General features: G+C 47.5%; 1 protein-coding gene across 4 annotated transcripts; it reads left to right on the top strand.

Moving 5' to 3' along the window:
• Positions 1-3557: 3557 nt before the first annotated feature.
• Positions 3558-19908, top strand: DLST (dihydrolipoamide S-succinyltransferase). Of its 4 annotated transcripts, XM_062495127.1 has the most exons (16): positions 3558-3650; positions 8076-8109; positions 9422-9470; positions 10134-10175; positions 10531-10586; positions 10933-11007; positions 11393-11448; positions 12149-12260; positions 12756-12911; positions 13193-13278; positions 13951-14048; positions 15896-16026; positions 16589-16662; positions 17520-17603; positions 18134-18301; positions 18781-19908. In XM_062495127.1, exons 1-16 carry the CDS (start codon positions 3582-3584, stop codon positions 18913-18915), a joined length of 1425 nt encoding a protein of 474 aa, XP_062351111.1. In that variant the 5' UTR covers positions 3558-3581; the 3' UTR covers positions 18916-19908. The 4 variants fall into 4 exon arrangements, with proteins under 4 accessions (XP_062351111.1, XP_062351112.1, XP_062351113.1 ...); XM_062495128.1 differs by lacking the exon at positions 10134-10175; XM_062495129.1 differs by lacking the exons at positions 3558-3650; positions 10134-10175 and adding an exon at positions 7949-7975.
• Positions 19909-20215: the final 307 nt, after the last annotated feature.

The following is a 20215-nucleotide window of genomic DNA, read 5'->3' on the forward strand; positions in this document are numbered from 1 at the left end:
TTCTGCCGGCCCCAGCACCTGCCAGCAGAGCCCCCAGGGCACGGGGATGGGGACCAGCACTTGGGGGGCTGGGCCAGCACAAAGAAACTGGTGGAGGAGGGCATCGAGAGGGTAAAAGTGCGATGTGACCCGCTGGGAGCAGAATACGCCGAGATGTTCAGGCTAACACAACACAGGGTCCCTCAGTGCTTGGCAAAACACTGAATAAAAGAAACGAGGATGGGGATTATCAGGGAAGAGAAAAAATACTGAGCCAGCAGCCCCAGGCTTAAAATTGTCGTGCTGGCTCCAAGCAGGGATCCACCCCCTCCACTCATTCCCTGCTTACACAGCTTTGCAAAAGAAGGTGTAAAACATTGTATCCTGGGCAATTACAAGGTAACCCGTCCCTGTGGGGTGTTTCTTCCTTATCCACATTAATTAGCAGTAGCTTTGCAGCACTAAATTAGGACAGCTCTTGTCTTTTCCCAGCACCTTTAAAGTCTGATAATCTTTTGCTATTCCCAGAAATGCCTGATCATTTTCAACACCATCAGTCTCCTGTCCCTGTAACCTCTCCACGCCAAGCCCTCCAGACAGTGTAGAAAATGGATATCTGCTCAGTGGTTATTAGCAGGTTGCCTCTTTTCAAACACCCCTGAATTCCAGGCAGGTGTCTGGGAGAGCTCTACCTTTTGCAGAGCCATAGTCTTGATAAAACAAGTATTTTCTGGGTTATCTAACACCACATGCTCTCTGTTGTCTCCCCACCCATCCTGACCATTAGGGTTTCATTTTTCTAAGAGTCTGCTGTAGGGTCTTTCAGACTGCTCCATTTATCCACAGCCAGCACAAGGCCAGGATGCCAGCAGCTCTCAACATCATGCCTCATTCCCTTGTGTTACAAGCTTCACCATTGCCTGCAGCTGCCTCTCAGCCTGGCGTCTGCACCCAGCAAAGTCACACAGCAAACACATTGCAGTCATAGATTCCATCCACCCTTAATCCTTTCCTCAAAGGTGTGGTCCCCTAACCTCTTTCGTTTTTCTACAGAAACACTTTCTTTTGACATTTGCTCACAATTTATCTCTTCTGCTGTGCTCAACAGCAAGGTCAGGAGCTTACCTGTCCCCTGTGGTGAGGTTTGCCTGGAACCTGGAAGATGCACCCCTTTTAAGCAGATCAACTCAGAGCTGGCAAGGTGACTTCCACGTGCTCAAGGTTTCCAGCACCACCATCTTTCTTCTGGAGATTTGGAGGGACGGAGCAGAGCCTCCAGCCCCAAGCCATGGCAGCTCGCTGTGGGTAGCCTTGTCTCCCCCTCACAGCATCCCTGGCACCACAGATCCAGAAGGTGCTGCCCTAAGCACACTCCTCCCGCTGATACAGTTCTTTCCCCACAAAGTTAACAGGTGCGCGCTTTGGTTCCTACTCTTACTGGCAGCTTTCACTTGTGCCGCCCTTCAGAACACTAAAAAACAGCCGAGGCTCCTCTTACCTGACGAAAAAGGCAGGAACGAGATGAAGATGCTCAGAAGAGGAGGGCAGTGTGCCTTCTCCAAAGCTGAAGCTGCCCGCTGTGCTCCCTGGGCGCTCCTCGGTGGGACAGGCGTGCAGGGAGCAGCGTGCCGTCCCTCCAGACGGCAATTGTCCCCAGAGCCTTCCCCAGCCGCCGCATCCCTGTGTTTCGTGGCCGCGGTCCCCGAGGCGAGCCGCTGGCAGCTCCCGGGAGCGCGGGATGCCGCAGGGACAGCGCCGGCGCGTCCTCCCGCTGCGCCCAGGCTTTTAAAGAGGGAGTGGGGAGGCCAGAGGCAGCCAACCAGCTGGGAACGACTTCTGAATATGCAGATGGATGTCCCGAAGGTCAGGTCCAACACCAGCGTCCAGCCACCTTCCCTGCTGTCTCCCACGCTTATAGCCTCTGGAGCCAGACAGGCAAGGGCTATGAGGTGCCAAGTTGCTGGCTGCCCAGGTGGGCAGAGGCCCAGAAGAGCAATTTTCCCCTGAGATTTAGCTGGAAACCCCATTCAGGACCCAGGATGGTGAACTGTTGGTGAGATGGTGCAAATACACCAGGCTGACAAGCAGTGCCACAGGCAAGGAAGGAGCTGGCCCAGATCCCACCAGCTACCCATCTTCCATGGAAAGTGGCCAGGCATTCCCAACATCCCACACTATGGGGGCATGGAGGCATTTTAGCTGTCCTGGAGGTCTGAAGTATAGCACATGGCCAGGAAATGGGACAACGCAGAAAAAGCAGCAACACAAAGTACCTTGCTTGTCACAGTGTGCTTTACAGACACCTGCAGAGCTGGCATCACTCCCAGCTGAGCACATCCTGACCCCTGCCCCAGGACAAACCTACCTGCCCCAGCAGCATATGTGGTTGTCAGACACTTCTCCTCATGCAGGAACTGTGGTTGGGTGGGCAAAGTCTAGCCATGCATGCCACTCCTGGGGCTTCATCTGCTTTGCTTCCACATGCTTACTGAGCATGGCAATGTTTAGTGTATTAATTGGGTAGGAAGGAGGCTGTGGTTAAAAGCAGTTGACATCAGATGGTTAATATTATTCAAGGATATTAGCCTTAGAAAATAGATCGCAGAGAAATCCCTGGCAGAGAGCATTTCTGGCTCAGTTACTTTTTATTAGAGCAGTCAGCTCATCCTCAAAGCTTCAGAGATTCTCCCTTGTTGATTTTTATTCAACCTCCTTCCTTTGAAAATGATCACGTATTTTGAAGTTTGCAGTTTACCGTTCATGTACTATTAAGCTGTGGCTAAATTAAGCACATATGCATAACCCAGACTTGGCTCCTTGAGAGATGCCTGGCTGCCAGACAGCCCTTTATAACTGTCCCATGCTGATTCTCAGAATCTGTAAATAGGTTCCTTGGGTTTTCTTCCACCTGTGGTTCCCTGCCTGGAAGCAGCCAGAAAACAGAGGCTAGCTGGGGAATTCTCAAATGTTTTCAGCATACAGAGCAAACCTGAGGAACAGGGCTTACTCGTGGACTAATTTTCCTGTTTCCCATGGTGAGATGACCTCATTGTCCATTTCTAACCATGCAGCATCCCAGTGGGTGATGCTTGCGGCCGTATCATCCCACAGGAGTTTAGCACCATGGTTTGCCAAGGTGAGCTGGAAAACCACAGGTACAGCTGCCCTGCAGCAACCCAGAGCTGCTTCAGAGAAGAGCGTCACGAAACGGCACTCTTCGTAATGCATAGGGTTATTTATTACACGTTACAATACATATACTGTTACATACAATAACGTCTATATACACATATGCAAGTGTTTATATAAACATATGTAATAGATATTTTATAGGTATGTGATCCATAAATACTAATATTTAATATAGCATATAGAAATTATTATTATATATAGATAATCACATATTTGGTAATAATAGCAATCTTGTGAGTGGACCCTCGCCCCCCGCCCGGCCTCCGCCCCCCGCTCGCGATGGTCTCGCCGCGGTTGCTCCCCTCGTTTTGGGGAGGTTGGTTCGGTCCCGCGCGCTTCCGCCTCGCGCCGGGCCTGGTTCCGGTGTCCGCCCTGCGGCCCCTCCCGCCGCCGCCGCCGCCGCCGCCGCGATGGTGCCGCTGTGGCGGTCCCGCTGCCTCGGCCGCGCGCTGGGCCGCTCGCTGCGCGCCCTCCGACAGGTACGGCCCGCGGGCACCGGCCGCGGGGAGCGGGGTAGCGAGGGAGGGCGGCGGCTGGGCGGGCGAGGTCGGCGGCGCCAAGGGCACCGGGACGCGTCCCCTGCTGCCTGGCGCTCGGCACCGCCGCCCCGGGGACACGTCAGGGCCGGGCATAGGAAGGGCTGGCCAGGCTGCCCCCCAGCAGGGGCCGCGGTGAGCGCGGCGCTGCCCCTTCCCAGCGGGTGCCGCTGCCGCCCGGCCCGGCCCGGCGGGAAGGGCGGCGGCGCAGCGGTACCGGGCAGAGCTGACCGGCGGGAAGGGCTTCCGAGCGCCGCCGCTCTCGGGCTCCGCCGTCCCCGCCTGCCACTGGCTGTAGCATTTGGGGCCCTCGCTGTTGGCAGCCGCCGGCGTACGCCGGCAGAGACCCCCCCCGGTCGGGGTACGCCCGGAGCAGGAACGGCAACAAACCGGTGTGCGGTTTGTTGTTTAAATTCTGTGCTCGGTTTTCTGGGCAGTCATTGAACCGCTGCAAACGGCGGTAACCTCTGCTGTCTGCAGCGTGGGCTGACAGCCCAATAGCTACTTAACCCTGAAGCTGCCCTTGGCCAGCTGGGTCCCGTCATTCAGTGACTGCTGCACACATCTTCCATTTAAGCAGCAAACACACAGAGCATCATGTGCACACACATATATATGCGTACCTACTTTTCTCATCTAGGATAAGAAAGTTCACTTGTCTTCCATTGACCAGCTGGAGCCTTTGAGCATGAGACATGATTTTAGACATCCTGTAAATGTAGGCAAGCATGTGTTGACAACCAGTTGAAATGTAATGACACGTTTGTGTTTATAAATGTGTGTGTATACATGTAAAACTGCATTATGAACAACTTACAAGTAACTCTACAGTTACAGTTTGTTATACATATATGTAGAGACAAATTGATTATAATGCAGTTTAAACAAGTGTATTAAAGTGGCATTTTAGCAATATTTACACTTTGTCAGCTCTCAGTGATGCTATGTAGTTCTAAAGAATAGGGACAAGTCAGATGAAGTATTCAAACCTTGTACAAAACTAGTCTGAAAATCAGGAGATTTTAGGCTGAATGCTAGTTAATCTGTTAGATGTACTGGAAAAGTTCTAATAGTGGTTTTATTTGCATTTGAGCAGCGATATGGGAAGTAAATTTTTATTATGATGTAATACAGGCTTTTTGGAGAGAAAGCAGTAAATTCCCGAACTTTGCAAGCCTCTGATGGCAGAAGTGAGAACAATAGACATGTACAAAATTCAGAAGTGGAGGATTGAATTGGAGCAGAGTGGAGTCAGTGAGGAAGGGTTGACTAGGTTTTGACTGTCTGTAAAAGAAGAAAATGTCCTGAACTCATATCAAGTAGAAACCCTGAATATGCATCAATAGCCTGTGGCACCTAAGAGTCAGGGCAGGCAGATGTTGAAGGATATGTGAAAACGTCCAGAGAAGAGCTGGTCTGGAAAAGATTGGTTTGATCAGGAGCTGTGTAAAATGCTTTGAGAATCAAATCCTGTTCATCTGGGCAGAAGTTCGTAAAGAATTTTTTTTTCCCTGTTTGATCCTCCCCTCATGCTGGAGTAGTTCTGAGCCTGTTGTCTTAGTAATAGTATCGTTCACAACTCAGCATTGTTATCTCCATCCCGTCTTGGCATCTGCCCTCCCATGCTATCTGTACTTGTTTTGGTACCCATGAAAGCCGTGCAGTGGGGGTTTCGTGTGTAGCAGTGGTTTGTGCTCATCCTTGTCAAAGCAGCAGCTGCTTTGCTCTCAAGAAGCCATGGCTGGAGAACCAGTTGCTGCTTTGCCTGTTAGTTGGAGCTGCACAGCACTGGCCCTCTGGTTTGCCTCCTTTGAAACGAGCTGCACTGTCAAGTTCATCAGATTCCTTACCTGAACTGGTCCCTCAGTGTTGGTGTATAGGCTGTTCCATGCTTTATTTTGGTGTGTGGTGACCTGCTGGAAGGTGATATCTCCTTGAAAGGTGTGGCCTGGGATGGTGCATGCCAGGATCACTTTGACCTAATAACAGTTGTAAAAACAATTCTGAGAAGTCATGTGAAACAAGAGGGAAATATTAATCACTCGGTACATGAGTCACTGGTTAATTAGACCAAGGCTTCTTTCCCCAAGTGAAGGCTGTCATTTTAAAGTGACCCGAAGTGCTAATACCAGGTAGCAAAACCGAAATATTTTTTTATTCTCACTGAAAAAACTCCAATAGAAGGCAGAGGGCAGATTTAGCCAAGTGATCCAGGAACAGCTGCAATCAGAATGATTCCTTCAGGGAAAAAAGGGAGCAGGAAGCAGCCCTGTCCAGTGTCTCCTGAAGCTGCATGTTTATCTCTGAGGTACTGTAGTTAAGAGATAGGCATACAGCAATTCTGCAGAATGTAAGCCAGAGAAATCACAGTATCTTTTATTAGTGGCTTTCTCCTCACATTAAGCTCTTTCCCTAACTTCCTAACCTAAAAGACAAAGGGGAGAGCAACACCATTTTTTTCCTTAATTTTGCTGCAGTTGTAGAACACAGATTTGATACCACTGGTGGAAGAGAGCTGCAGATGTGTTTTCTTGCAGTGATTTATTATAGGACAGGCCTTCTAAACTTTCCTTTTTGTTTTAACTCCACAGTAAACTGGTCCTGAGCAAATAAAATTGGCTGGTTTGCTTCAGTCTGAGGCTTTTCCTTTCTTAACAATTTATTGTCTGTCATGCTAGGAAAGCATTTAACCACTTTTTAAAATAAAGCACCCAGGGAAACATTAATGGATAGAGGGGAAGTCAGGTTGCATGATATTCAATTTGTGATTGACTCCATACTATCGGGGACACTACAGAAAGTGGGAAAAATATCATCAATACAGAGTGCTGAGGATTGTGGTGCTCTAGACAGCTGACCCAGTGAAGTTCAGTTGGAGTTTGTCTTACTGATCCTGGTTTAGAGCTGACTCTACACAAACCAGATCTGAATTAGCAGGGGCCAGTGCTGCACCAAGATTAGGCATTGTAGCATTCAGGATGACTCTACAAAGTCTACACAGTGCTTCCTGCTTTCCCTTATCCAGCCAGGCTTGGGGCAGGGGCTCCAGCAGGCCCTACCAGAAGCTGGTTTTGCAGGACTGTTGGTTCAGGATCGTTGATCGCTGCAGTGAACTGGCAAACAGGGTAGCTGCATGGTGTTATGCTGGAGCTTAGCAGTAAGTCAGACTTGCTGCCTGCATCCTTGGCACAGCTAATCATAACCCTGTTGAATTGGCCATTGATCATTGAGTTGACTCTGTTAATATCCAACAAGGAAATCCATTTATAAGCTTGGATAATTAAACCACCAAGGGCTTGATTCCAGGCCTGTTAGTAGTTTTGATACAAGGTATTCATTGGATATATATCTGTATGCTGCGGCACTCAATCCTGTAGATGGTGTGCCAAGTTTAAGTATATTGTTGGTGCTTGGTCTCTGTGTTGTCTTGCCACACAGCTCCTCAATTTATTTTTATATTTAAGGTCAGTTATATCCCATCCTGCTTGCTTTGCTGAAGCTGAAGTCAGGGCTTGTATGCAAACTTCACTTCAGATGCTGAAGGTGTGAAGGAAATCTGACTTTTACCTTAGCTGCTGGATAAGGGCTTTGGTAGCTGCTTTGAGCTCTTGAGTTGCAGTTGTTCTAAGCCAGTCAAGTGCATTTCAGTTGTGGTTACAGTGCTGTTTTACTATTGCTTTTAAAGAGCTCTTATCTTCTCCAGTCCTGCAGGTTTGATGTGAGAGAAATATGTAATAACAGTAGGGGAAGTAACTAGAATATTTTAAAATGTCTTTTACTTTTGAGCGCTGTTGTACTGAGCTCGGAGTGCAGTCAATGATTACACAGGTATAAGTGAAGCATCAAAGAATGTGGAATTCCTGGCTAACTGACAGCAGTAGAAATTTTCCCATTGAGAGGAATTCTGGCCTTCTGGAGTTCAAAGGCTCCATAGCTTTAGGAAAAAGTCTCTTAAAACCTTAGATACTGCGTTCATGACTGTAGGAGTAAACATCATGGGATGTTTTTTCATCATATCCAGTAGCTACCCTTTACCTTCTCATTCATAGCAAATTTTATTGGAAATCTGTTCCTTCTTAAAGAGTAAGGTGTGCATGAGAAGGTCAAAACTTCTGGAGCAGAGCTGGAAAATGAAAGCATCCAATTTAACATCACTGCATCAAAAAACACCCTGGGAGGAGACAAAGGATAGAGAAGGGCATAGGTGCTCTCTTGGTCTTAGCACACTGTGGGAAAGTGGCATGCCTGCAGACTGGAACGTGGGAACAGTGGGTCCTGTGTCTGATTCAGATCTCAGGGAAAAACCAAAGCCCTTCTGGGGTGGGTTTGTCTTCTTTCATTACTGATGTATCCTCTTCTCTCTGACAGGGGAACTGTACTCTGGCAAGATGCCCTCTGTCTGGTGAGTCTTACACTTTTATTTCATTTCAGACTACCTAGAAGAGAACAGAGCTGATGATGGAGGTTGGTAATAGGTCTGATTGAGGTTTATTTCTGCCAGTCACGTAGTGAAGAAGCAGTGGAATGAGCTAAGTTTCCATGGGAGTGCCTCCCTTGCCTGAAGTACATGCTGCCTGATCCATTTGGCTCTGGCGAAGATTTCACAGCAGCAGCACAGTGTATTTCAAACACTGCAGTGCTTGAAGCACATGCTGTTGCAGAACCCCAGCTCTCTAATAAACTCCTTTGAAAAACTAGGCATGAATATTAAGTGACCTGTCAAATCTAGTGTGCCCGTGAACTCCACTTCGGTGCTTAAACTATTTTTCCTTAGAGCTTTGTTTTTTCTTGCTATACTGTGTTCATATAGCATTACTTCACTCACTTCTGATTCTACTTTGACAAACCAGTTAACTCTGCTTTTTTGGTCTCTAGAGTTCCAATACCAACTCTTTGGTAGAGGATGGTGTATAAATTGTGTTGCTTTTTAAAAATATCAAGTAGGGGAATGGTTGTTCCCTCTGGCATTGTGTAATTGAGATAATTATGTTCTCCAGTTACTATGCTGACTCTCTTTAAGATCAGTCTGGAAAACTGCCCAGTGCCCTGTAAGAGGCAAAGGACAGGAGTTCAGTTCATGATAAAAATTGCAGTGTCAGGGCATATGAGCAGTGTCAGAAGGGGACAGTGGGGTATGTGAAACTGGGAAGCTGTGCAAGTATTTCCCTGTTGCAAGTTTTGAAAAATAATTTCTCTGGGCAGGGAGTGGGCATAGAAGGATGATGGTGGCTCATTACTCTGCTCTACACCCTCTTTTCAGTCCTTTTTTTCTTCCTTAGCTGTCTATGCAACTGTAAGGCTTTGTGGGGATACCTCTTACAGGGCTGATACCTTACTCCTACCCTTCGTATGGGTGTGGATAACTCAGCAGTCCTGGAGGTGGTTCCTCATAGCTCTTTCCTGATTTTGCTCTGAGCAGGGTAGCTGCTGCTTTGTTTGCCCTTTTCAAAGTTATCCTTATTAGCTTTGTTGTCAAGCTATAACTGTTTTTCCCATCTGTATAAATCTAGATGAAGGCAAGACCGCTGTTCTTGGCAAGCTCTGGGCAGGTTTGATGGCACTGAGGTGTCTCTGCCTGGATATATTCCCCATTTGGTCCCAAACTTCTTTGAGGGTGGGCAGTAGTGTTCTCTGCCTTCTTTTATCTGGTAGGGAAACTTGAGGACTGGACAGCTGGATAATATTGCTGTGGCTAACTCCTTTCTCATTCACAGGTGTATCTGGGAGCCAAGGACTGGCTTATACAAACAGCAGGAAGCTTGTGTAAGTATCGACAGGAAAACTGTCATGTGGGGATACTGGAGCTACTCTAGCCATGATAAGATTTGAGGTCTGAGAAACAGAATATGGTTGGCTGTCATGAAATCCTTGTGTGCATCATAGGAACATGGAGCTAGCCCTAACAAAGTCTAGGTTTTGCAGGTTGAGAACTGAAAAGCTTTGTCTGCAACCAGATACTGAGACAGGGATGGGACAGGAACGAGGAAACCAGTGATAAATGGATTTCTACTCATTGATTATCTGACTAGACATGTTGTTTGCTCTATGATAGTCTCCTGGTAGATTTTCTTTCAGGAGTAGTGGGATCAGTCACAGAGCTGCTGTTCATATGTGAGGATTTTCATTACTGAGATGGTCTTAGAAAAATGCATTTGGGGAAAAACCATAAGTGTACATGCATAAAAGCCTGAAATACTGGTCTGTTTGTACAAAGCAGCCTGTGCTAGAGGAAATGCTAAACATGTTTGTTTCAGTTTTCCAAATGTGTCAGTAGATATAAAAGTAGTCCTTTGGAATGCTCAGGATTGCCAGCTCCCTGTGGAGAAACATGGTGGAGGGAAATAGCTGGTTTTTGGTTTTGTGTTGCCATAGGCAATTTATGGTGCTTTTCTTTTTTTTTTTTTTTTTTTTTTTTTTTTTTTGGAGCAATCTAGAAACTTCTGTAGAGATGACAGTCCTAATCTGGAGGTAAAAAAATTGTTGCTGCATTGGTCTTGGGCGTTGTGTGGGCTGGCCAGGTCGCCCTTTAATCAGTGTTTAAACCACAAGGGTTCTGTTGGGTTGTCTGTCTAAATTAAAATTCCATATGTGTCAGTTCTCATTAATTTTTGAGAGCACTAATGATGGTAGGATGTAATATTTCCTTTCTTACTGGATTGTTGCGGCCTGAACAGTAAGTATGTGTCCTTTGGATCAAATGCATCAGAACAGCCAAGCAGCTTTTCACATCAGTTAAGCAAATGTAAATTCTGTACTTGAGCTTGGTGCTGGCAGCCTGCAGAGGAATGTTCTTCTGTGTTCATACTTTTCTTTCCTTCTACAGAGTAAATAGCTCCAGCGTCTTCACTGTCCGCTACTTCAGAACCACTGCGGTACATAGTAAGTAAAAAGTCAGGAATTAGTGTGATGCTGCCTCTTGCTGTCCTGCCAACAGCTACCTTCCATCCTTGGTCAAGGCTTACTGCTGTCCTGCCTGCATAGATGACTCAGGTTTTATATCCACGGGGCCCTAAAGATTTTGTCTGGTATTCATGTCACAATGTGGCTTTCAGTCAAATGTGAATTTCTCTGGTGTTTAAATGTGGATCAGTGTTGAAGCAAGGAGAAGGAGAGTAAATGATGTCTGATAGCCTACCCCCCTTAGCAGAGTTGTGATGGCAAGAATGAAGCAATGCCATAATTTTTTAGCTCTGAATGTAGTCAAGTCTGTTTGTCTCTCTCACAGGGGATGAGGTGGTTACAGTGAACACACCAGCCTTTGCAGAGTCAGTCACAGAAGGAGATGTCAGGTGGGAGAAAGGTAAGCAATTGCTTCTTCCCTGAAATTCTCATTGCTGTTACTGCTGTGTTGGACACCTTGGGGATGCATTACAGTTCACTGGCTGACATCCTGCTCTGTGCCTTTCAGTCTGTGACAAATGAGGCATTTAATTGCATCTCTCCTAAGGGGTAAAGATTGCAGTTACTGCCTCATCACCTCTGTCAGAGGTAGTGTTGGATAAAGGGAGATGTCTAAGCTGGAATCATACTCTGTGCAGCAGATTGCTTGAACTAGTGTTTTCTTTAGAAGTTGTGGAGAACTGGGGTGAAAAAGTTACGGGTTAGTGTGGGAAACTGCTGTGGGTAAAGAGGGGAGGCCGGAGCACACCTCCGTCCTCACAGTGGTCTTCATATCTGTCATTCAGCTGTTGGAGACACAGTGGCGGAAGATGAAGTGGTGTGTGAGATTGAAACAGACAAGGTAGGAGTTTCTGGACCAAAACTTTTTCTAGTTCTGTGGCAGGTACCCTGTATGGCTTCTCTCCTGCTAAGGGCTCTTAGAGCCTGCAGGGCCCTGACTGTGTCTCCTCTCTCTTCATGGAGAAAAGCATTTCTCATCTAGTTTGAAAACTTGCTGTGCCTTAAGTGAGAATTCTTGATAACCCTTACTCATCCATTTGATTAATCATCATGGTGTTGATGTTTATTGGAGCTGTAATTCTACTCCTCCTTCCAATTTGAGTGCTTTGAGTTTTGAAACTTGTTTGTATTTAAACAAAAGATAAATTGGCAAGCCATAGGTTGTGCTCAGGTTGTTTTAAATTTAGGCTTTAAGTTTATCCACCCCTGAAAGAACTGTTAAGCCCTGCTGAAGTTCTTGCTGAATTCTCTGCCAAGCTTTGTTTTCAGCTTTGCTGTCAGGAAGATGCTGGCAGCGGATCAGTTCTTGACTGTACCCTGGAGATCAGTCTGTATGTTACACTGCCAACATCTCCTAAAGCTGCTAATTGTTGACACAAAATCTTGGTGGAAGGTGTGAAAAACTGGTGCAAATAGTGTGAGACGTAGCTGCTGTCTGTGCCAAATGACAATGTGAATGTGCACATTTTGGCATCTTCTCTTGGACACTTGTTCTCCAACCAATGTTTGGGAGAATTTCACTGATTTTCTTTGTTTTTCAGACATCAGTGCAAGTTCCAGCTCCAGCAGCTGGTGTGATTGAAGCCCTTCTGGTACCCGATGGTGGCAAAGTGGAAGGGGGGACACCTCTTTTCAAACTCAGGAAAACTGGAGGTAAATCAGTCATGTATAATTTGCATAGGCCTTTGTGTTTCTACCATTTTTTTTTCTGAAGATGAAAGCAAAGCATTTAGAAGATAGCGACAGAGGTTAAATAATTCCTCCATCTGCCTCTTTAACTGGAAGAAAATATTCTATTCTGTTGTCCATTAGAAAAGCATCATTTTAGTCCTTCTGAGGGGGATCTTCTCTTTTGTTTCTTGTGGAGGAGACTGAGTTCTTAGCTATAACTAGTTGAGAATTCTCCTAACTCCCTTCTGTGTCCTCTTCTCTGTAGCATGCAGTGTCCTCCAGTGAGAAGGTCAAGTGTGTTCATGATTAAAACACTTCCACAATGGCTTTCTCTTATGGTGACTTCTGTCAGCTCAGTAGTGCTGAGAATATAAAGGCACTCTGCCTGAGGTTTAACTTTTGTTAGGTTCCTTGGATTCACAGATCTCTGCCAGTGGATGCTGGTGCCCTTAACCATGGTTCTTCCTTGTCTTTCAGCTGCTCCTGCCAAGGCTAAACCAGCAGCAGCCCCTCCTCCTCCTGCAGCCCCTGAACCTGTAGCTGCGCCTGCTCCTCCCCCTGCTGCAGCACCAATTCCCACTACAATGCCACCAGTGCCACCTGTGTCAACTCAGCCCATTGACAGCAAACCAGGTGAGGCAACAGCCATTTGTTTCTGTTCTTGAGTCTCTCTTCTTTGGGGGAGAGTGTATAAGGTTAAAGACAGCAAATAGAGGCATTTATGGTGAAAGCCTCCCACAGTATTGCTCTGCATGCTGCAGACTGGATTGCTCAGCTATGCCTGGAACCTTCTCAGCCTAATTCAAGGCTGCTTCCTTACTGTGTTTTTTGAGCAAGGAGTTCAAATGTACTTTCTGCCTCAGGGCTTTTTCTACCTAGCTTCTGTTTTTGACTGATGTGTTTTTTACCCTCAGTGTCTGCTGTGAAGCCGGCTGCAGTCCCAGTGGCAGCCCCTCCTGGGGAGGCAGTGCCCACCAAAGGTGCCAGATCAGAGCATAGGGTAAGCTGTGAGAACAGGGACCTTACCAGTACTTCTGTGGCTAGGTGATAATCTGTTCTGCCATAAGCCTTGAGCTTTCTGGATGTGTCCATATCCACTTGCACACACCCAGCTCAGTAGAGCTGTGACAGGTGAGAAAATTCTCTACATGAGGGAACCTCTTACGAGTAGCATGGAGGAAGAGCCTGGACCAATCTGGCATGGGTCTTTTCTAGGTAAAAGTCTTGTCTTGACCTCTGCTGACTAAGGACAGAAGGACTCAGTGTGATCTGCTTGGTTTGTCCACAAGCCCTCAACAAATGGTTGAGGCTGCTGAAACTGCCTTGCACATTCTTAAGAGAGCATGGTTGAGCAACCTGCTTTCTTAGCAGTCTTGCTCTTCTCACGTTAGCCACATGGAAAGCTATGCATACTTGGAGGTCTTGAGGAAGAATGCAGAGGTCAGAAGTAGCTATACTGTGATGCATTACAGCACTGCTTTTCAGGGGAATTGTGTTGAGCTGAGCAGTGAAATAAATTCCTCAGGCCATTGTGCTCTTGACCTAGAGTGAAAACCTTGGCCCTAGACATCTAGTCAGTCAGATGTCAAGAGAAGGGCCTTTTGGGTTTCTTGTGCATTTTGCCCTTGGGTGAGCTTGAGGCAGCTTCTGCTTATACCTTTTTAATTTACAGGTGAAAATGAATAGGATGCGTCAGCGTATTGCACAGCGCCTGAAAGAGGCTCAGAATACTTGTGCCATGCTAACCACTTTCAATGAGATCGATATGAGGTGAGGAGTAAACCTCTTTTTCCCTTTGTGAATAGAAACAGGTGAAGGCAGTCATCTTTAAACAGCAGTCAAAACCTTGCAGGTTTTCCTTGGAGAGACTGGCAGCATGTCTTTTGGGACCTTTCTCTTAGGTGTGTACCACAGTCTGCGCAGCTTCTTCAAGACCATGTTGGTGTTGTGATATGAGGGGGTACATAGTTCCCTAATGGCCTGTCGTTCCTTGGGAGTCACCTGCTACTTGTAATAGGGGTTCCTCTGGTTCCTCTTCTGTGGGCTTTTTGGTGGAAGACTGGTAAATGTTGAGCAGAAGACCAGAAGAGGCTAGTATCACTTGCATACAGTGGCTGTTAGAAGACAGCAAGATATAGTATCTGCTTTCTACCACTCCACCAGGTTACTGCTTTTGGAGGTATTTAACTTCCAGTGAGTTGGTTCTCCAGGGCTCATCAGCCTTTCAGGTGAGCTTTGCTTAGGCCTAAGGCCTTTGCTGTTAGATAGTATAGATTTCCAAAGACAGACCAGCACCCTTCCCCATCCTTTCAAGCAGGAGGGGGGCTCCTGACTCAAGTGCTTGTGTGGACTGAGCACATTAATGTCTTTGGAGGGTGGGCAGCTTATGTTACAGTGCATTAAGGGGAAATTGTGCCCAAATCAAATTGCCTTGTGAAATCCTATGCTACTCCTTAAGACAAAACATGTAAATATTTGGGTCTCAGAACAATAAGACTGGGAAAATAGTCTTGATTGGAGGGAAGTGCTGCAGCTTTATCTCCTCTCAGAGGCTCACTGAGGTGTCGCTTTACACCAGCCTGGGGCTCTCATTGCATCTGGTAATGTGGTTTGGATTGATTACTGTGAAGTTGATTTGTGAAGACCTGTGCTGGGGCCTCCTGCTTCCCACGGGGGTCAGTGTCTGAAAGGAGGAGGCCTTAATGAGCCTGTTCCATAGCAAGCTGCGTCCTTATTGCTGCAGTCCTTGTGTCTTGGGAGACACTAATGTCTTTGGGCAGTAATCCTAACCCTAAACAAGGTTAGGCACAGGAAAACAAACACTTTAAACCATGGAAAGTCCTGCTCCTTGGTGAAACTGTCTCTTCAAAGACTCAAGGTCTCTGAAGGGGGAAGGGATGAACAGTGCAATTCTACAGCATCTGGTGTTAGACTGGAATAGATGGAGCTTGGCTGATGTTTTGTAAATTGCCTCAATTTTGATTAATAGAAACAGTGGGAAAATGTGATTTGTCTAGTCAAGAGCTGTGGGTAGACTGACACCCACTACCATAGCGCCTGGGAAAATTCCTTTCATATTCATTCAACTTCCAAAGCCAGAGAGTTGGGTACAAAAGTGGTGGTGTGCTGTCTGATGCTGAATTTGCAGAGTGATTGAGATCTTTTCTTTTGATCACTGATTTAATTTCCTGCATGTTTACTTCTTTTGGCATTTCCTGGTTTTTCACCTTTCTATGTCAGCCCAGCCACACCTGCATTTCCTGTCTGTGGTATCACACTGGTATGAGCACTGGCATCTCCAGAGAATAGGTGGCAACATCAGGCCTAAGCAGGAAATACACCATGCCCTATCTTGGTTCTGTGCTTGGCAGTGTGGGCCTTGCAGGTTTACCCTGGCTGTGGAGTTTGTGGTCCAGGACCAGTTTCTGTTTGTTCTTTTGGCAGGAACCTTAGAGCCATGCTCATATCATTCATGAAAGGTTTTGCACCAGACTGGAGGTTTCCCACTTGGTGGTGGAGATTTGCATCCTTGGGGCCAGTACTGAAATCTGTTACAGAGTGAGGGAACAGTGTTTTTTTGGACTCCCCAGTTACCAGCGTTATCACGTGTTTTGCAGCAACATCCGGGAGATGAGAGCTGTACACAAGGATACCTTTCTGAAAAAGCACAACCTGAAGTTAGGTTTCATGTCAGCTTTTGTGAAAGCTGCGGCCTTTGCTCTGCAGGACCAGCCTGTTGTGAATGCAGGTGAGTGGGCACCCTTGCTGGTGACTTGCTTGTCTAGGGGGCATGGCAGAATGGGGGAAAGCAAACGGCCAAGTCCATGGCAGGAGTAGTAGCTTGGAGAAGCAAGTCAAATACACAGGAAAAACAGGGACAGTCCTTCATGCTGCAGCTGATTTTGCTAATGCCACTTACATAGGTAGAGGACAGCTTGCCAAGGGTGACTCGATTAGGAAGGGGTGACCAGGAGTGGGGCTCGGGTCATGCATATGCAGCTTGCAGAGGGCTGAGCCTGCTGGTTGGTGCAGGTGGCTGCTGTAGGCACAGTGCAGTTCCTGGGTGTGTCAGAGGTACTTGCTGAAACGCAGAGCAGAATAACCAAGGGGAGAATTACTGAGGAGGACTGAGCTGTGTGGACTGTTTTCATTCTGTCTATCTTGGTGCCTTGTCCACAGGTACAGAAAGGGCTCATTCTTCTCTGGAGTTATGTTTAAGCTAGACATGAGCAAGTTGTTATGATTTTCTAGCCTGTCAAACCCTTGATCTTAGGTTCTGCGCATGTAACACAAGTTTTTTCTCTTTCTAGTGATTGATGACACGACCAAAGAGATTGTGTACAGGGACTATGTGGACATCAGTGTCGCTGTAGCAACTCCCCGGGTGGGTACCTTGGGTGCTTGGTCCATGCTTCCCGCAGTCTTTCATATGGGATGATCTGATACTTTGAGCCAGCTCAGCTTTGTGCTCTGCTGCAGCAGAAATTAACTGATAAGACTGATTGTATAAATGAGACACCTGATACATTATGGACTGCTGAGATAGGTTTTGAGAGAAGATGGAGTACCAAGAATATTCTACCACTAGATTCATCTTAATAAGAGATCTGGTAACAGGGTCAGTATAGATCTCAGTTGTTACTGAGTAGGGCCAGGTTAGGGAAACCCTGTCTTGTCATGAATCCGTGACTTAGGCAGTAAAAGCTTTGAATGTCCTGTCCTCTGGCTAACTTCGCTGTGCTGTTCCACAGAGATGTTTCTGTCCAGGGAGAGTATGAGATGGAGTAACAGATGTTGAATTAGTGAATTACCTTCTTGATTAGAGAGTTCTGCTATGAAGCAGAGGTTTGGCAGGGACTGAAGTTCTGTCAGTGCCTTCTCCCAAAGTCTAGGGGAGGCCCAGCATAAAGAGGTGAGAGAAAGAGGTGCCAGCTGAAATCTCCCAATTCCTCACCTGGGAATTTATCAATGTGGAGCTGGCTCCAGACAGACTGGTTAATTTTATGAGATAGGCTAACAAAGGCAAAGATGATGGCTCAGTTTAAGGTGTCAGCTCTTGATGTGTGTCATGCCAGGTTTCCTGTCAGGCTGCCATTGTGTGAGGCAGCTCTGCCAACCAGCTGCTGTGGGCTGAGGGGGAAGCAGGAACTCCCAGGGGCTGTGTCCAGGTTCCTGTCCCATGATAGCTGTCTGTGTGTCACTGCAGTGAATTTGCTATTCATGGATTTTGCTTCTCCCCAGGGTCTGGTGGTCCCTGTGGTTAGGAATGTAGAAACCATGAATTTCGCTGACATAGAGCGTGCTATCTACGAGCTGGGGGAAAAGGTAAGGGAAGTTTTCTGAAAAGGGTTGGGAGGAATGGGCAGAATTGGAAATGCTGGTTTGACAGGTATTGATTTGGTCTCTCTGTGTCGTCATCTCTGACCTCTAACACATTGAGCTGTGCTGTGAGGAGTGATCCAGTTACTTGGTTGGCCGTGCCTCTGCCTTCTAGGACCGCACTATTTGTTGCACTTCCAGAAGGCTGCAATCTATGTATTTGTGACATGGTGTATCTTCACCTTTGTCTTTAGAGGCCAAGGCTGAACTGCCCTGGGGTAGAAGTCCCTGTGCCTGTCTCCTGCAAAAGCAGGAGTTGGAAGCAAAGGCGAGAGAATCCTTCCCCAAAGCCACTAGATGTTCACTCTAAAGACAGGATGCATTTTAAAGCAATTTGTGCTGGTCTTCAGCTAAACAAATCAATAAGCAAAGCTCTTGCAATCAGTATTTATTCCTGGAGAGACTGGATGTCCACACCATTGTTCTTTGCTCTCTGTGATCTGTATGGCTTTCTAAGACCTTTTTTTTGCTTCTAGGCACGCAAGAATGAACTGGCCATTGAAGACATGGATGGCGGCACTTTCACAATCAGCAATGGTGGGGTTTTTGGGTCACTCTTTGGAACACCTATCATTAACCCACCGCAGTCTGCCATCTTAGGCATGCATGCCATCTTTGACAGGCCTGTGGCTGTAGGAGGCAAGGTAGGTGGACCTGCACAGGGGGTTTTAGTGAACCAAGGACAGGGCTCAGTAGACTGAGGACCTTTTTCTAAGGGGTTGGTGTCACTTCTGAAACTTCACACTTTAGTGTGAAGGAGGAGCAGAGACTAATGGGTATAGGGCTCCTTTGCTGGCCCTGGTTCTTGCCTGAGCTGTGCAGGGGACTTTGTCCTGTGTGAGTGGGCAAACTGGTTGTAATCTGCTTAGGTGTGGGAAGGAGGAGGTTGTAAGGTTGTAGCCATTGTGATAGGAGAACAGTTCCAGGAAGGGACGTTATCTTGTATGTGGCATGGACCCAGCCTGGGTGGGTGGGTAGGTAATTTTGCCAAGCAGGACACATCCAGGAGGACCTGAACCCAGGATTCAGGGTCCAGGGAAAAAGGCAGGTTTTCCCTGAATTCACAGTGGGAGAGCATGCAGGCAGGAGCGCTGATCTCACTAATGCCAGTGTCACTCCTCAGATCGAGGTGCGGCCTATGATGTACGTGGCACTGACCTACGATCACCGGCTCATCGACGGCAGAGAGGCCGTGACCTTCCTGCGCAAGATCAAGGCAGCGGTGGAGGATCCCCGCGTGCTGCTGCTCGACCTGTAGGGCAGCCACACCCCCACACAACCCACCCAGGGCCGCAGCACCAGCAGGGACAATGCAGGGCATTCAGGAACTGGCAGGGGTCATTCCAGTCTTTCTCCCTCCGCTGTGATTGGAGCTGTCCCAGAGGGAATTGCAGGGACAGCTCCTACCTCCTTTCCTGTTTTGTTTAATGAAGGTTTAGTATCTCACGATGCAGTGGGCAAACCACTGAATGGCACTGCCTTTTCAGAGCCATCTGTGTGGCGTCCTCTCCCTCTCAGCACTGAACTCTCACCTCTAGCTTGTCCTATACCACTGGAAACTGCTTGCTGCTGCTGTGCTAGGATACCCTTCCCTGCCTTTCCATGGCAGGTTCAGCTTTATTGCCTAGCACTAAGGTTCCTGGGAGGGAGAGGAGAGGAAAGGCTACTGTCCTGTCCATGTTTTGCTTGAAAATATTTCACACTCATCTGCCTTGCAAGGGTGGTCTGACTCCAAGGCCACTTGCAGGAAAAGTTTTGGTCAGAGCAGAGCTTGAGGTAGGTGTCATGTCATGCTTCTGGCAGTGCCCTAGTTACACTCCCTCCACAGACAGTAACACGGGGTAGCAGCTCCCCTACTTTTCCTTAGAGATTGTCTTTCACCAGCCCAGTCACTTGTGGCATGAACGTTCATGTCAGGGTGGGCAGAGCCCACTGTGACCTCTGTGGAGGTAGCACTGTTCCTGGGGACAACCCTTTCACCATTACATGCCCAACATGGGGGTGAGAACCAGCCCCAAGCAGCTCTCCTTGACTCACAGCTCACTGGCGGTGGATTTGACTGCTAGCTTCCTGCGTGCAGGGGCTTGGCCTGCTCCCAGCAGACACAGCTGGGGGGGGGCAGGCCTTTCATTGTAATGTATATCCCAGCCCACAGGTGCTGGTTTTGGGGGGAGGGGGGCAGTTCTTAATCTGATAGCGCACACATGAATTGAGGGGTGAGGGGGTTGCTAGTGCCTGCAGTCTATTACTCTTACCCCCTACACAGAACTTGTAACAAAAATATTTAACACAGCGGATTTTAAATGAAATAAAACTGTGCAACAACTGCAAGGTGGGGTGTATTTGAGGGGGCGAGGACTCTGGCATCAGCAGCATCCCGAGTGTAGTGCAAGAGTCCTGTTATCTGGTGGTGAGAGAAGAGAGGCAATGGGAGCTGAGCCCATCACTGGTGGTACTAAATTGAGTCTTCTCTGCCTGTAAACACTGCTGTCCTCAAACTCTGCCAAAGAATTGGTTCTTCCTGGCAAAGAGGAGGTTTTTAGGGCTGGAAGCCATCC

The sequence above is a fragment of the Cinclus cinclus genome, chromosome 6 (assembly GCF_963662255.1).
Source record: "Cinclus cinclus chromosome 6, bCinCin1.1, whole genome shotgun sequence".
Classification (NCBI taxonomy): domain Eukaryota; kingdom Metazoa; phylum Chordata; class Aves; order Passeriformes; family Cinclidae; genus Cinclus; species Cinclus cinclus.

What these genes read in the sequence shown, in the direction of transcription:
- DLST (XM_062495127.1), top strand. Translation starts at nt 3,582, where the DNA reads ATGGTGCCGCTGTGGCGGTCCCGCTGCCTCGGCCGCGCGCTGGGCCGC. An exon ending in CCAGCCTGTTGTGAATGCAG is followed by an intron (nt 16,027 to 16,588) that starts GTGAGTGGGCAC and finishes TTCTCTTTCTAG; the next exon opens with TGATTGATGACACGACCAAA. An exon ending in TCGCTGTAGCAACTCCCCGG is followed by an intron (nt 16,663 to 17,519) that starts GTGGGTACCTTG and finishes GCTTCTCCCCAG; the next exon opens with GGTCTGGTGGTCCCTGTGGT.